This window comes from Amblyraja radiata, chromosome 10 (assembly GCF_010909765.2).
Source record: "Amblyraja radiata isolate CabotCenter1 chromosome 10, sAmbRad1.1.pri, whole genome shotgun sequence".
In the NCBI taxonomy this organism is placed as follows: domain Eukaryota; kingdom Metazoa; phylum Chordata; class Chondrichthyes; order Rajiformes; family Rajidae; genus Amblyraja; species Amblyraja radiata.
This window is the reverse complement of record NC_045965.1, coordinates 33894390-33912205: the sequence shown is the minus strand read 5'-3', so window position 1 is coordinate 33912205 and position 17816 is coordinate 33894390. Positions and strand designations below refer to the sequence as shown.

The 17816-nt window shown below is 43.0% G+C and overlaps 1 protein-coding gene across 1 annotated transcript; it reads left to right on the top strand.

The window, feature by feature from the left end:
- The first annotated feature begins 6173 nt into the window (after positions 1-6173).
- Positions 6174-8887, top strand: LOC116978141 (ankyrin-1-like). The gene has a single exon (XM_033029158.1). The coding sequence runs from the start codon at positions 6434-6436 to the stop codon at positions 8681-8683; it is 2250 nt and encodes a 749-aa protein (XP_032885049.1). The 5' UTR covers positions 6174-6433; the 3' UTR covers positions 8684-8887.
- Positions 8888-17816: the final 8929 nt, after the last annotated feature.

Genomic DNA, 17816 nt, shown 5'->3' with positions numbered 1-17816 from the left:
TCCGACTGCGCATGCCAAGGTCATAGGTCACTTGAGAAAAACATTCTCGGCAGCTGAGCAGCTGCTTGTATACAGACCTGTGTTTCATCCGTAGTCAGGATTGAACCGGGTGACCGGCACTGCAAGTGCTGTTGATTTGCTACTGGAGTTCGTGACACTAGTTCTCCCTTCTCCACTGGTCCATGCAGAAATCTCAACAGTGACAATCTAATGAATCACGGTCCGGTCCCCCTCAGCATAGGTGTATGAGTTCCATTCTCACGCGGGCTGCCCTCCCGTGTTATACAGGGTTATTATACAGGGGCAAACCTCGCACCCCTTTCCTGCATCAACCCAGGAGGCAGATTTGTGAGCGAATTTCACTACCGTCCTTGTCCCATCCTGAGTGTCCCATCCCTGTCCGGGGGTGTCAGCTGAACCTCTCGCCTTATCGATGTCACGGATGACCCTGGACTGACAGGACACTGGCCCGGAGCAGTGGCGGCCCCAGGTTTAAAGCCAGTGCGGAGAAGTGGTAACTGCAGCTCAACTCTGATCCCACTTCCGAGGAACCGGTTCCCCGACAGTCAGGGGACCATCAGCTGCACCTCTCACCTTATCCAGTGGCTGTCAGTTAACCCCCTCGGTGCTGGCGAAATCTGAGCACCAGTCATTAACGGGGGTAAACACAAAATGCTGGAGTAACTCAGTAGGACAGGCAGCATCTTTGGTGAAAAGGAATAGGTGACGTTTCGGGTTGAGATCTTTCTCCAGAGATGTTACCTGACCCGTTGAGTTTCTGCAGCATTTTGTGTGTATCCCCGTTTTTCGGAATACTGTTTTTCGGCTCATTGGTTGTTATATGGAATTAGTGCAATTAGTTTCAAGTCTTTGCCCATTCTGCAAAAATCCCACATTCTAATTTGTCTTAAATGTACTTTTAAAAGAAATCACTTTGTTGACATTAACAGCTTTATCCTTGATTAATTAACAGTTTCATCCTTGCAGCTGGCATTCCTTCCCTTCACTGTCACTGTCCCTGTCCCCTCCCCCTAAGCTTGACCCCTCTGCATCCACACACAGAATCGTGATCTGACAACCATAATGTGGCACCATGATACCTCAAAGCTATTTAGGGCTACAATATGGATATACTGGAATGAACAGCATTCCTCCTAGACACATGGTGCAGATGATTTAATTCAATTCAATTCAACTTTAATGTCATTGCACAAATACTGAGTATGGGTACAACGAAATGCAGTTTTGCGTCAGTCCGTAGTAGTAGTGCAATATAGAAATTAAAAAAAAAAAGAGGATACAGAATAATCAAAAATACAGAATAATTAAACAATGGGGACGGAGGGACTGGAGGAATCTATCGGCGGGACTCCGAGTTCAGCAATGCGACGGTATAATTGTAGAAGCTGTTCCTCATCCTACTGGTACGAGACCTGAGGCTCCTGATGCACTGAAGATAGGGTTAAAAAGCAACCAGCAGTGACAATATTCTGATAGTTTTGCTGTAACAGGTGCTGTAAAGTAAAATGTCACTTTTTAGAGAGGTGCATGCTGCAGCAAAGGGAAAACCTTGTTAACGGGCTATAAATGACTGGGACTGAGTGGAATATTGCACCAAAAGACTGAATAAGATGTAATTCCTGTTTTGTCAACAATATCCTAATTGAGATTGTCCTAATTCAGCAGTAAAGATACTGTAACATGCCGTTGTGGTTTTGGAAGATGGGCATTATAGGTGGACATTTGGGTTTATGATTGTCCTGTGTACCAAGGCACAGTGAAAAGCTTTGTTTTGCATGCCATCCAATCAAATCAGATAATAGGATACAGACAGTAAATACAATCAAGCCAAATATAAAAAAATAGGTCGAATGAAGGGAAAGATACAGTGACCACAATATAGTTACCAGCATTATAATGTAACCGTTTCAGAGACAATGCCCAATGTCCGCCATATGGTAGAGGAGTATCATCGAAGGCAGCGTAGTACCCTAGCTTATGGAAGGAGCATTCAGAAGCCTGATAACAGAAGGGAAGAAGTTATTCCTGACTGGTGGTGTGTAATTTCAAGCTTCTGTATCTTCAGCCTGACAGCAGTAGGGAGAAGGAATGACTGGGGTGAGAAAGGCCTTTGATAATATTGCTGTTTCCCAAGGCAACATGAGGTGCTGATGGAGTCAATGGTGGGGAGTCTGGTCAGTTTGATAGAATGGGCTACACCTACCATTGTCTGCAATTCTTGTGGTCTTGGGCAAAGCTGTTTCCAATCAAGCAGTAATGTAAGTAACCCAATAGTATGCTTTCTATGGTATTTCTACAGAAGTTGGTGAGGGTCAAAGGATTTGAATACCTATAAATTGCAGACTTGATTATTAAAATCTCAAAATTGTAGTAACTTTGCTAATTGATGTTGATTGCGGCATGCATTCCACCGCACTTCCTAAAGTTGATAACTGGCTCCTTCGTCTTGCTCATATTGGGAGAGAGGTTGTTGGCCTGTCCCCATAATACTAAATTCTGCATTTCCTTCCTGTACTCTGTCTCGTCTTTCTTCATGATCCGTCCAACCACAGTTGTGTCATCTGCAAACTTATAGATGGTGTTAGAGCCAAATTTGACTGCACCTTTGCGGGTGTAAAGTGAGTATAGTAGGGGGCTCAGAAAGCATTGTTGCAGGGCATGGGTGTTGAGAAATATGGTGGAGGATGTGTTGTCACCTATCCTCACTGATTGTGGACAATGGATCAGAAAGTCAAGAATCTTGTGGCAGAGGGGGCAGCTGTCTCTAGGTCCAAGAGTATGGAATGGAGTATGGTGTTGAGGGCGGAGTTACAGAAGATGAATAGGTGTCTGTCATGGGTGTTCCTCTTGTTTAGGTGTTTCAGAGCCAGGGAGATGGCCAGGGAGTTTAGGGCCAGGGAGATGGCCTCTGTGTTGGACATGTTGTGATGGTAAGCAAACTGTAGTTAATCAAGGCTGTCTGGGAGGCTGGAGACTTGAAACACTTCATGACAGTGGGCATCAGAGCAACTGAATGGTAGCCATTTAGGCACACAAACGGACCTTTCTTTTGCAGTGGGATGAAAGTGGTCTTTTTAAAGCAGGTGGGGATCTCAGAATGTAGTGAGAGGTTAAAGATGTCAGTGAATACCTCTGCTAGCTGGTCTGCATAGGTCCTAAGAATGCATACCGGGACTGGGGATTCAATCCGGAACAGTTGCACTCTCCAGATTCACTCTCAGTGGCCAATCTGCCACAGTAACCATTGGTGTAGGTGCACCAAAGACTGATGGCACAGGTGACATTCTTCCACTGACCTTCTTTTCAAAGTGAGCATAGAATGCATTGAGCTCATTGGTGTTGCCAGAGATACTGCCCATCCAACTTTGTAGCTTGTTATGACATGCAAGCCATGCCTTAATCTAACGTGCTCCCGTCCTTGCCTTGGCACTTCAGCCTGGCCTGGAATTTCCTCTTGGCATCACTAATGGCTCCGCAAAGGTCATATACCACTTGTACGCTGCAAACATGGACTTCACTTGGGAGAGAACCTTGCGGTTCTTCCATGGTTTCGACTTGGGGAAACACACACATTGTCTTCTTTGGTACACAGTCCTCTGCACACTTTTGGAAAACCAGCCAGGTTTCTGGTTCTAGCATGTGAACCAGTCCAATGGCTAAAATGCACCCTTTCAATATCTGATGTGAATAGATTCAATAGACGATAAACAATAGGTGCAGAAGTAGGCCATTCGGCCCCTCGAGCAAGCACCACCATTCACTGTGATCATGGCTGATCATCCACATTCAGTACCCCGTTCCTGCCTTCTCACCATATCCCCTCATTCCACTATCTTTAAGAGCTCCATCTAACTCTCTCTTGAAAGCATCCAGAGAATTGGCCTCCACTGCCTTATGAGGCAGATAATTCCACAGATTCACAACTCTCTGGGTGAAAACTTTTTTCCTCATCTACGTTCTAGATGGCCTACCCCTTATTCTTAAACTGTGGTCCCTGGTTCTGGACTCCCTCAACATCGGGAACATGTTTCCTGCCTCTAGCATGTCCAATCCCTTAATAACATTACATGTTTCACTAAGATTCCCTCTCATCCTTCTAAATTCCAGAGTATACAAGCTCAGCCGCTCCATTCTATCAACATATGACAGTCCTGCCATCCCGGGAATTAACCTCGTGAACCTACGCTGCACTCCCTCAATAGCAAGAATGTCCTTCCTCAAATTTGGAAACTAAAACTACACACAATACTCCAGGTGTGGTCTCACTAGGGCCCTGTACAACTGCAGAAGCACCTATTTGCTCCTATACTCAACCCCTCTTGTTATGAAGGCCAACATGCCATTAGCTTTCTTCACATTCAAGCTTGACTTCTGAATGCTGAATTTACTGAAGAAGAATCTTATTGCAGTTTGCAAGCTTTCTCTGAACATCTTTAAAATGTGATACCTTATACTCCAGCTAACTCCAGCAATGGTTCATGTTCATAATAACTGCTATGTTGTCTTGCTGCTTGGCAATTAGCACTTTTGCACATCAGCGTGCACGTTGCATCCACTGGGCTTGCCCTACACGCTGTAACTTGACCTCATCAAATCTCTGCTGCCAACAGTATATATAACCCTACTACCAAAACCAGCAAGTCACGCTGCCAATCCCTCCCATTAACACATGATGGGTTACCGTCCCCAACAATGACATGCACATTATTGGACAAGATTACCAGTGAACATTAATGGGAGAAATGATAGGCCATTTTAAAATTCATCTAATCGGATGCAAAGTGCACACTGATGTTGAATATTGCTTAATTCCAAAGTAAACAAATATATGATTTCATCTTCTCCTTTTGATTTGTGCTTTCACCCTCATTATAAACTTTTTAATTTCCCATTTCAACAATATCCTAAACATTCACTCCCTGACCCAAGCTCAACCCCCTTCTCTTTTCTCCCCTTCAGTTACTGCCTTGTGCTGAGTGTGCACAGGAAAGACTAGATCACTGTTAGTTAATGAGACTGAGCAAGAAACCAGGATTGAATCTATTCTCACCTGCCCTCCACATGCTGCATTTCAACCTTTGCACAGGTTTAGAGCCAGAGATCTAGTTGGTTTACCATATCACGCCCCTTCTAAAATCAGTAAGGTTTTGCTGGTATAACAACCTTACTACTAAACTTGCTGATATTTCACAGAGCCGACCGCAACGTATTTGGGACATTGATAACAATACCAAGATTACATTTTAACTCCTTACTCAGTCTTTCTGAACAACATTCCACTCAATCCCATAGCCTTTCTCGCTCATTAATTAGGTTAAAATGTTCTTTCCCTCCCACCACCATCAATCACTCATCTTACTCCTGTAAATTCCCCAGACTACAGGACACAATTGCATATTGACATTTTCAACTGAGCAGTTAAAGCTATATCATTTCCTTCTGAAAAGTAATGTACTTAAAAGGTTGACTCTGGTTTTCAAAATCAACATGTCGGACTTTGCCTGCTGAGCACATGCAGCATATTGAGGCTTCCTTGGTCAGGCAACAGAATCAGGCTTCCATTCATGGTCGGTTTTCTCAACAGCATAATTATGTTTTCAGGTTCCACACAAATAACTCTTCAGCTTTTCGTTCAACATATATCTTTGTACTTTAAAAACATCGCATCATATTTCTCAGAATGGTACAACAATTCAAAGCTGCTAACGTGTAGTTTGCTTAGCTAACTTACACAATGTATAATCAGATTTGGAGCACTTGCTGAAAGGATATACTTTTGTAGTCCATTTTAAGAACACAGAAGAAAATGAACCACCAGTTGGTCCCAAACAATACAATTGTAGAATTCTTTGGGTGTATACTCCACAAACAGTTTGAGGAACTCTTCTCCTGGCAATGGTTGTATGCTGTTGTTTTGCATTGCTTCTCAACACAAAGGATTCCAAGCAACAGTAACTAGGCTGCCGATTTCCACGTCACTTCTATCAGCCCACCAACATAAGGATTACTACATGGCAAATACAATGGCTCACAGTAGAACAAAGATACTTTATTTCGGTTTTATCCTCAAAATATCAAGGACTTCATCAAATATTTCTTCTGCAGATCAAATTTAACCTGTTTGCCAACATTTTTTGTTATTTTGTGTCGGGACAAAGTTATTAACCTGGTTGCCATGGCACTGTGAAATAACTAAGGACTCCTTCAAGAACTCATCTAATGCAAGCTGCAGACTGCTGTGAGCGCGAGCCTCTGAGGATACAATTTTGCTTAATAACGTCTGGCTTTCAGCCACGGACCACACCGTGAACAAAATGCGTTGAGTTTCATTACTTCAAGATTTGACAATTGCCAGAAAGATAAACTCTTCTGGTGTTATTCAACCCTTTAAGATTCATGTCGACCTGCAACAATGCCCATACACAGCACAGGTATTTTTACAAATCCATATGCAATTGAAGTTCTCCAGAGCAAGAAAAAGGAATTAGTAGCGGGGATTATCAACACTGACGACCTTCTAGATTGGTTGATTAAGAATCGTGTCTTTTCACAGGATAAAAGAATTGCTGTGTTGAATTACAGGACACGGGAGGAAATGAACACCAGAGTACTGGACATGTTGGTTTCTTGTGGTGAGAGAGCCTGCAGACTTTTCTTCTATCCTTGCCTCAAGCAGGTTGAACCAGCTCTCTACAACTACATCAGAAGCTATGTCAGTAATGTTTCAACCAGCTTTGGGGATGCCAAGAGACAACTTGTTGGATATCTTCTGGAGAGAGATAAGGATGAAATCCCTAAGAGTACGGCAAAAAAAGTTGATCAGCCTGTGCAAAGTGTCACATTTAAAAAGGAGTCAAATCAAAAACTCCAGCCAGCTGCTCGAACTCAACAAGTACACAATGAGCTGGCTCAGCTATATCAGATTGTAACATCGGGAGATCTGCCTGGTCTTGATAAAGCCATTGGACATAGTGATATTAATGGTATAAATACTTCTAATGAAACTCTGTTGCACATTGCATCTTCCCATGGACATGTTAGGATCATTGAATATTTATTGAATAAAGGAGCAAAGCTAGAGGTAAGGGATAACAAAGGACAATCTCCTCTTCACCGGGCTGCGGAGAAAGGGCACACAGCAGCAGTTCAAGCACTTCTCCAAGCCGGAGCACACATCTATGCATTGGATACAGAATCCAGAACTCCACTGCACTTAGCTTCTCAGAACAATTGCTTCCCCATAGTGAAGCTGTTGTTGAAAGAAGAAGCTAAAATCGATAAGAGGAATAAATCTTTTTTGCATCTAGCTGCTATCAAAGATGAAAGTAAAATAGCAGAAATTCTTCTCAAATATGGAGCTGCTGTAGACACAAAGGATATGAAGAACAGGACCCCACTAATTCATGCAATCTCCATGGGACATCTCAGAACTGTGAAGGTACTGCTGGAGGCAGGAGCTAAGGTTGGTCTTGATATGTTTGACGCAGCATTAAATGGGAATAATCAATCTCTGATTACACTGATCTTGCAGCATGCCAGTGGGATTAGCCCTACTATCCTCGTCAATGCACTCTTTAAAGCAGTTCAGAAAAATCACCACAGAACTCTGGATATATTAATTGAGCAGGGCATCGATACCAACACCAGAAATGGAATGCAATACACCCCTTTGCTGTTGGCAGCAGAACTTGGGCATGCAGAATCTGTCAAGGTCCTGATAACTAAAGGAGCCCATTTAGACGAAAGGACACCAAATATGAACAGCGCACTACACCTTGCAGCTCAGACTGGATCTCTGTCTGTTGCAAAGCTGCTAATTGACAAGGGAATGGATGTAAATATTATTGGATGTGATGGTCAAACACCTCTGCACATTGCATCATTTCATAATCAGCCATCAATTATAGAAGCTTTGATAAGAGCAGGTTCAAAGGTCAATGCCATCACTAAAGAAGCAATTACACCCTTGCACATTGCATCGCAAAGAGGTAACCGAGAAACAGTAGAATGTCTCCTTCAGAATAAAGCAGATGTGAATGCTAAAGACAGATTGATGAGAACGCCCTTGCACATGGCTGCTGTGATTGGAGATGCCTTCGTTGCAGAGCTACTACTGTCAAGCCAAGCTGATCCTAATGCAGTAAATAAAGAGAAAAAGACCCCACTCCATTTGGCTGCCAATGAAGGTCATTTGGACTTTGTATCAACCATGTTAAGCAGAAGAGCCAAATGTGCTGCAAAGGATATGGATGGGAATACTCCAATGCACTATGCAGCCAGCAAAAGTCATAGCATTGTTGTCAAAGCACTGTTATTGGCTGGGAAAAGTAAAAACATTGATGATAAGAATATTTGGCGCAAAACACCTTTACATCTTGCATCGGAGCACAGTGATGAGGGCCTGGTAGAATTGTTGTTGATCAATGGAGCTTCAATTAATGCCTTAGACAATGTGAAAGATACACCATTGCATTGTGCCTGCAAATCAGGCAACATCAATACTGCCCGGAAATTAATCAACTGGTCTGATGGTGAAAAACCAAAGTTTCACTCTACAAATAGTTTAAAAAAGACCCCTCTTCAAGTTTCAGAAAGTGGAGACACAGATAACCACCAACAAATAGCAATATTACTGAGAAAGAAAATGATGTTAACTAGATAAGAACAACTTCAATTTCACTGATGGCTTAATTGATCAAGGCAGTGCTTGATCTGGCCTGCGATGTACACACCCATTTGGTTCGAATTCCCTCTCTGTTTAATGCTGAGATAACCAACCTCAGCTGGATTGCGTTGAGAAGTTACACTACCCTGAGCCTGATGGGAGAAAGGGGGGAGAATATACAGGAGAAATATTCAATTACTCCTGTTTCTGATTACCTTGTTGAGCAACTGAGCATTGGTCGAGAACAAGATTTCTGATTACTTTGTTGAGGTAATTGAGCATTGGTTGAGAACAAGATTCGGCTTAGATGTGATGCTGAAGATGTCCACAATTTTATATCAATATTCATCACTTGGATAAATTACAATGGGCACTCCATTTATTTGGCAGTCACAATAGCATTTTCAGACAAAGACAGGGGAGAAAATGGGCAAAAAAGGCATTTTTTCCTCAAGCTGCACTGTTCATTGTAGCTAACTTGGTGGTTCAATAGATTGTTATGTGTTTTATTTACAAATAAATATACTTCAGATGAACCGTTGTCCATAAAGGTTACATCGATTTGGTTGATATATGCTAATGTGGCCCATTTAGTTCATATCATTATGTTGATCAATTCTGCTATGTAGAGACTAATTACAAGTTAGTTTTGGTTCTGCAATAAATGTTCTTGTGATTTTGTTCACATTATTGTGGGATTACTATATATGAATTGCAGTTTTTATTTTTACTCTGGCATGAAGGATGTTATTAATCTTATTAATGTTTGTGTTTTACATAAACATGTCTACTGTCTACAGTTGGAGTTTCCTTTTTGAGTAAAAGCCAATATAATTTAATGGAACAACTACAAATATTTAAATGCATACAAATGATATGATAAATAATATTAATTGATGTGTAATATTTAAAATATTATTGACTGACATTTACGGTTTCTGAGTGGATATATATATATATCTTTATTTCCTTTGAGTAAACCTTAATTTTATACCGTCGTTCTTAAGGACATAAAATGTACTAATTTCACCTCTGATTTACCAAAAAGCCATATACTGTAAATAATTATGTCTACTCTGCAAAGTTGTCAAGTAGTGTTAGGATTTGCTCCATCTCAACCACTAACCCTTCTCCCTTTGAATGTAATACTCAGCTTATCCTCAGAGCACCTTTGTGCCACAGAAACAATCAAAACATCTATTAAAGGACAAGAATAAAATACAGAATGTGGAAAACCTTTCTAGCAAATCATGTCGTTTTTCACAGAACAACAAATACAATATATTTAAATCCCAAAGTGAAATATTAATTCCAAGGATCCTGTAAAAGATTACTGAGTTCCTGAAGGATTTCAAATGAAATGTTTGGTTATCGAAAGCTGAAAAAGCTAGGGGCTGGTCATTGACAACTCAGGTACTTAAAAAAAAATTCTCTCAGAAGATGCTGTGTCTCTGGAATTCATTATCCCCAAGGGTGGTGAAGGGCAGATCATTAGATCTATTTAAAATAGAGGTAGATAAATATTTGAAAACATTGAGGAATTGTAGGTTATGGTGAACTGGCACAGAAGAGAGGTTGAGGCCACATAGATCATCGCTGATCATATTGAATGGCAGGGCAGACTTGTCTATTCCTACTCCTGCTCCCATTTCCTTGTGTTCTTGTGTTACTGCAACACAGACTGCAGTTTCATTCTTCAAATGATATTTGCAGAGTTTCTGTACAGCAGTGACTTTCAAATAAATGTCTCTTGTAATCCTGGTCCGTCCTTTTCAATGACATCATGGTGTTTATGTTTCAGAAGAAGTAAAACATTTAAAAATTGGCAATTTTTTCTAGTTTCATTTGTGTTCTTGGTCCTTGTTCATAACGTGCCCAATTAGTCACTGGTTATGTATGATAATGCATTGAATTATACATTACGCAAGTAGGAAGAAAATTGATGTTTTGGCTATGAAGCTATAATTCAAATAATACAACATTTATGTTAATTTTGCAGCGTCTCTTTTTGGTTTCTAATGAAACTTCATTAGCAATTGGATAGTGTGGTGTGGAATATCATGTTTTCATTGAGATATAATAATTAGTCAGAAAGTCAAATGTTTATGAAAACCTATATTTCTATTAAACCTTTCCTCTCTCACCTTAAATCTGTGGCCTCTAGTTCTTGATTCCCCTACCCAGGGAAAAATACACTATGCATTCACTCTATCTGTTCCATTCGTGATTTTATACACTTTTGTGACCACAACTGTGCTGCAAGGAATAAAATCCTAGCTTACCCAACCTTTCCTATAGCCCAGGCCGTCAGATCCTGACAACATCCTTGTAAATAATCTTTGCACCCATCTTAATAGCATCCTGCTATTGACAAAAACTGAACACAATACTTCAAGTGCAGCCTCACCAACATCTCATACAACTGTAACATAATGTCCGAACCTCTATACTCTATTTCGTAACCAACGAAGGCCAGAATGCCAAAAGCTTTCTTCACCATCCTATCTACCTTTAACACCATTATCAGGGACTCCTATATATCTCTACTCCATAACACTTCCCAGGGTCCTACTGTTCAATGTGAAGGTCCGGCCCTGGTCTGACTTCCTAAAATGCAACGCACGTATCTGAATTAAACTCCGTTAGTCATTCCTCGGCTCACATCCCCAACTGATTGAGATGCCACTGTAAATCTTGATAACCATCTTCGCTGATTATGATACCATCTATTTTAGTGTTATCTATAAATTAACTAATAATGCCTTGAAGATTCTCATCCAAACCATTGATATACATGACAAACAGCGAAGGGCCCAGCACCGATCCCTGAGGCACACCACCAGTCACCGGTGTCTAGTCTGAAAAACAGCCATCCATCATCACCATGTGCGTGTAGAGATTGGAGAAGCTAAGAGGAGTAGAAAAGTCAAGACACTTGATGTTCAGAGAGGGTAGAAAGCCAGTAGGCGGAATCTATGAGGAGGAGGAATGTTGTCGATGGGAGAAAGGGTCACCTCTAGGCAGTGAAGACTCCTTCTGATAGAAAAATGGCCCAGAAGTGAGCCCGGAACTAGTTGAGGTTGGGGTGGAGTGGTACAAAGTTAGGGCCTCTGTTGTGGACAGACCATTCTGTATCAGAAATATGAAGGTCAGGGGAGGTGGCAAAAACAGGACAGGGGTGAGGACTGGGTCAGAGGGGTGGAAGAAGACTTGGTGGAGTGCATGCCTCAATCAGTATCAATGGTATCAAAGTAGAAATGGTTGAGAGCTTCAAGTTCCTTGGTGTTAATATTACCAATAATCTGTTGTGGACAAACCACACTGATGTGACAGCCAAGAAGGCACACCAACGCCTCTCTTTACGGAAGAGACTGAAGAAATATGGCATGTCTCAAATGATTTACAAACTATTGCAGCATAGAACGCATACTGTGGTGTTGCATTACAGCTCTGGAAAAGGTGAAATCTGAAGTTATTTGGATCGGTCTTCATGGACAAAAACAATCTTCCTAGATAAAGAGAAGAACTACACATCGAGAATAAATGAGTTCTAAGAAATTGGAATGAGTGAAATTTGTAAAAATATTGCAGAAATTAATGGAACTGAAAGACAATAAATCCCCAGGATCACCTGCATCCTATTGTTTCAAAACAGGTCAATGAAAATAATGCTAGTTGTTATCTTCTAAGATTCCTTGGAAATGAGTTAGTGTAACCCCACTCTTTAAGAAAGAATGGAGAAAAAAAGTAAATACCTATACACCAATAAGCCTGGCATCAGAAGTAGGAAAACTGCTGGAATGTATTGTAAAGGATGTGGTTACAGAGCACTTAAAAATAATAGGATTAGGCTGCCAAGTGGATTTCTGAAAAGGAACTCAAACTGACAAACCTGCGAGTGTTTTGTGGATGGAGTTGGTAGAATACAAAAGGGCAAGCCAATAGATTTGCAGTTTAGCATGTGATGCAAAAGAGTAAACAGTAAAGCACAAGGGGTTAGAGGGAATGAACTGGGTGGATTAAAGGCTGATTCGCAGATAGAAAGCAGATAGTGAGAATAAACGTATTATTTTCTGTTCAGAAGGTTGTAACAAGAATGCTGCTACAGCAATGGCACGGTGCCCAGCTGCTCACAATCTGTATCAATCATTTGGAAGTGGACCAAATGTAAAATACCCGCCGGCTCACAATACAAAGCATAGTAATGGCATGGGCTGTGAGATATAGATCAGCCAAGTGAAGTGGCAGGGGTTATGACGTATGATAATAATGTGGAGAAATATGGGATCATTCATTAAAATATAAAGATAAAGTACTCTTTATGGAAAAGTACTTTTTATGGAACCTCCGTATATGAAAAATATTGAGATTCACAGGGACCTGAGCAGCCTTAAATGGGAATCACATAGTTAACAGTCTTTCTTGTAAGAGAATTTCAGTGCAAAATTAGAAATGCGTTACTTCAATTTTAGAATACACTAGCAAAACTGTATCCTGAATAATCTACACGTATAGATGAAGTCTCACTAACTAATGAAGAATGTGCGTGATAAAGTGTAGTGACATTTTCACCAACATTTTTCCTGGGATGGTGGACTTGTTAAGAGACTAATGTTTCTTGAGTTAGATGAACTGACCTCATCATTCTATAAATTCTTGAGGGGAATTCAGGTACTCTAAGATGTTATTTATTCCTGGTTTGTGTGCAGAACCAAGAGGGGGAGAGGGAACGTTAACTAAAATTGGAGAATTCAATGTTCATACCATTGGGATGTAGCTACCCAAATGGAATATGACGTGGTTCCTCCAGTTTACTTGTGGTTTCATTCTGGCAATGGAGGAGACCCAAGACAAAAAGGTTGGTTTGGGAATGAGAAGAGGAGTTAACATGGTTAGCAGCCAGGAGACCCAGCAGGTCCTGGCGTACTGAGCGCAAGTGTTCAACGACTCAGTGCCGAGTCTACTCTTGGTCTCGCAGATGGTCAGGAGGCCACATCGGTAATACTGAATGCAGTAGATGATGTTATTAGGTGCACGTAAACCTTTGTCTCACCTGGAAGAACCGCTGGGATCCCTGGATGGAGTCAAGTGAGGGAGGTATAGGGACAGGTGTTAGGAGGAAAAACATTGTCAAGCTTGAAAGGGTTCAGAAAAGATTATCGAGGATGTTGCCAAGATTTGAGGGTGTGAGCTATAGGGAGAGGTTGGGTAGGCTGGGTCTCTATTCCATGGAGCGCAGAAGGATGAGGGGAAAAATCTTATAGAGGTGTACAAAATCATGAGAGGAATAGATCAGGTAGATGAACAGAGTTTCTTGACCAGAGTAGGGGAATCGAGAACCAGAGGACATAGGGGAAAAGATTGAATAGGAATCCGAGGGTTAACTTTTTCACACAAAGGGTGGTGGGTGTATGGAACAAGCTGCCAGAGGAGGTAGTTGAGGCTGGGACTATCCCATTGTTTAAGAAGACAGTTAGACAGGTACATAGATAGGACAGGTTTGGAGGGATGATCCAAGCACAGGCAAGTGAGACTAGGATAGTTGGGACATTGTTGGCCAGTGTGGGCAAGTTGGGCCGAAGGGCCTGTTTCCACACTGTATCACTCTGACGCTGACGGGGGAAGTACCTGGGGAGGGGGTGGTTTGGGTGTGAAGGGATGAGTGAATGAAGGAGTTGCGGAGGGAGTGATTCAAGGCCGGGGGGGGGGGGGGGGGGGGGACCATTGCGGACTAAATGGAAGACTTTGCAACTTTGTTGGCGCCTTATATGTGGCGAATCTTTGCATTAAGCGAGTTCGGTATTCCGAAAAATGCAAGAAATCATGGGATTTGTCAAAGGTCAAATGTTATAAATAAAAATGGAACGAAGCACTGTAGATTCAGTGAGTATAGTTTGGGTCTGATTTTTTGTCTTTTTTCAAGATTGTATTTGTCAGGGGGCAGATACGAGTGGGAGACGGGGGGGAGTGGGAGACTGGACCGTCCCTCGGCAGCTGCACAGACACAGAACTGCGCCTCATCCACAGCCAGGATCGAACCCGAATCCCCGGCGCCGCAAGCGCTGACGAACCGCACTGGACCGTCCCCGATCCCCCCCCCCTCCCCCTCACTCGAGCATTCCATCCCCACCCGGGGGGGGGGGGGGGGGGGCGGCCGGAGACGTCCGGACACTGGCCTCCAGGCCCACAGCCAGCGCGGAGATGCGCCAACCCCAGCTCACATCCGCCTCCCCCGCGGGGCCATCCGACAGCCGGACCAACGACACCAGCGGCCCCAGGCCCACAGCCAGTACGAGAAGCATCAATTCCAGCCCAACCCCGCTCCAACTCTGGAGGAACCTGTCCCCGATGGACCGCTATGGCGACAAGTGCCAGTTCGCCCATGGCTGAGGGAGCTGTGCTCCCTCAGCCGCCACCCCAAGTACAAGCCGTACCTTGCACACCACCAACTTCTGCCCCTAGGGTACTCACTGCCACTTCATCCACAACCCTGAGGAGGAGCAAGGGCCCCAGCCTTGCCTGCGCCAGCCTGGGCTCCACCTCCTCCGGCCCAGCGATTGACTGGGCTGGGCTGCGGGCAGCCTTCAGCCCCGACCTGGAATTGGAGCTGGCCCGGACTCTGGGCTTGGGGCTGGGCAAAGGAGGGGGAGGAGGTTGCTGCTGCCGCTAGCACCACCAACGGCTTCACCAGGCGCATGGCCTGCCCATGCTTGGCAGGAGTCCGTCCACAGACTCTCTCTCCGACCAGAACGACTGCAGCAGCAGCGGCTCCGAGTCGCCCATCTTCGAACAGGACCAGCGGCTGCCCATCTTCAGCAGGATCTTGGTGTCGGATTGAGGGGAAGTAGGTGGAGGTGGAGGGCTGCCAGCCAACCCAGCGGGACAGGCAGAGCCGAGCTGGAGCCAGCAGCTGCAGCGCCGCTGTAAGTCAGGGGCCGCCCCGCCAGCCCAGGGCCACCCGGGACACCACTGGACAGGGACTGGACACCGGGGAGGGGACGTGGAACGGCCCAGCAGCAATTCAACAGCGCCCGCAGCGATGGAGAGCCGAGCCCGACCACGGACGAAATGCAAGCCTGCACACAATGCAGCACCATCGTTGCCGAGACTGTTTTTCGCTTGTGACCTATGACCTGGGCATGCGCAGTCGGAATATCGAACTCGCTTGTATTAGCATTGTTCCAAAATTCCAGGTTTGTATTGGTTGTCGGAGACGGATTTGCTCGGACTACAAGCTGATGAAAAAAATTTGTTCTGCGATCCCGTTCCCATTTTTTCTAAAGTTGCTAGTCGATTGCATCGCTGGATTGAAGTTAAACACGACATCTAACGCCTTCAACATCACAGATCGCAAGTGCAGGACAAAACAAAAGGTGTGTCGTTTATTTAACATCTTATAGAAACATAGAAATTAGGTGCAGGAGTAGGCCATTCGGCCCTTCGAGCCTGCACCGCCATTCAATATGATCATGGCTGATCATCCAACTCAGTATCCCGTACCTGCCTTCTCTCCATACCCTCTGATCCCCTTTCTTGCATTTTGGTGTGGTTTCATTTAAATCTGATGATATCAGGCCTTAAATCATGGCAGCGGCCACATTTCGATCTATCACAATCCAGAAACATCTACTCTCAAGATCATCAAATTCTTTTTTTTTTTTTTGCACAATCATGTCATAAGAACATCTAAATCATCTATATTTTGTGTTATTGTCTATCCATGATCAATATTTTCATACTAAATATCTGACTGAAAACTTCCACAGTACATAGTTTTAGTCAGATGTATGAAAATATTGATCTTTAGATCTAGTAATTGAATTTTGAATGTAATTGATTTGATGACACTGATGAATATGAATTTTTTGTTGGGTATTTACTATTTGTTTTAACGTTTAACATTAGTCTGGGATTCCTCGCCGGAGAAGAGCTCCGACCGCCGGCCCGGGGCATATAGAGGGAGTACAGAGAAGGTTCACCAGACTGATTCCTGGGATGTCAGGACTTTCATATGAAGAAAGACTGGATAGACTCGGCTTGTACTCGCTAGAATTTAGAAGATTGAGGGGGGATCTTATAGAAACTTACAAAATTCTTAAGGGGTGGTGCAGGACAGGCTAGATGCAGGAAGATTGTTCCCGATGTTGGGGAAGTCCAGAACAAGGGGTCACAGTTTAAGGATAAGGGGGAAATCTTTTAGGACCGAGATGAGAAAAACATTTTTCACACAGAGAGTGGTGAATCTCTGGAATTCTCTGCCACAGAAGGTAGTTGAGGCCAGTTCATTGGCTATATTTAAGAGGGTTAGATGTGGCCCTTGTGGCTAAAGGGATCAGGGGGTATGGAAAGAAGGCAGGTACAGGATACTGAGTTGGATGATCAGCCATGATCATATTGAATGGCGGTTCAGGCTCGAATTGCCGAATGGCCTACTCCTGCACCTATTTTCTATGTTCCTATGTTTCTATATAACATCATGAAGCCCCAGTCTCCGGTAGGAAGCGGCCGATTCAGGACCTCCAAGCCGTGGAGGTCCTGAATCGGCGTGTGTTTAAGCCACTTTGAAATGGTGTTTAAAATACAGGATAAATAGTGTTAAATATACACAATGTACACGGGTCAATGGTGTTTAACATACATGATAAATGGTGTTATAGGGAATAACGACATGCCACGAGGAGCACACATTAAAGCCTTAATTTTCTTCCCAATGTATGATGACTGTAACATATACAATTCTATTCTTATGATCCCGACAATGTATTATCATTTTTTGGTACATGAGCAAGTTATTAGAAAGTTTTCTTTTATAGATCTAGACTTACCACAATAATAAAGATAGATAAAAATGCTGGAGAATTTCTCCAGCATTTTTGTCTACCTTCGATTTTCCAGCATCTCCAGTTCCTTCTTAAACAATAATAAAGGTATCAATTTTTACACTGCTGTACATTTTGGGGTTTGTTCTTGTTGTAAGGCATGCATAGTAGTGTAAGTTCTTCTACATTTAAGATAAATTGACCTATTAGAGGATAAATGCATCTTAATATACATGTCTCTCCCCACCCTTGAAAACAATTGCATTTAAGTGACATATCATCCATTCTGCAGGTATGTAGTTATAATCAAA

Coding starts and splice junctions, on each gene's coding strand:
- LOC116978141 (XM_033029158.1), top strand. CDS start 6,434: ATGCCCATACACAGCACAGGTATTTTTACAAATCCATATGCAATTGAA.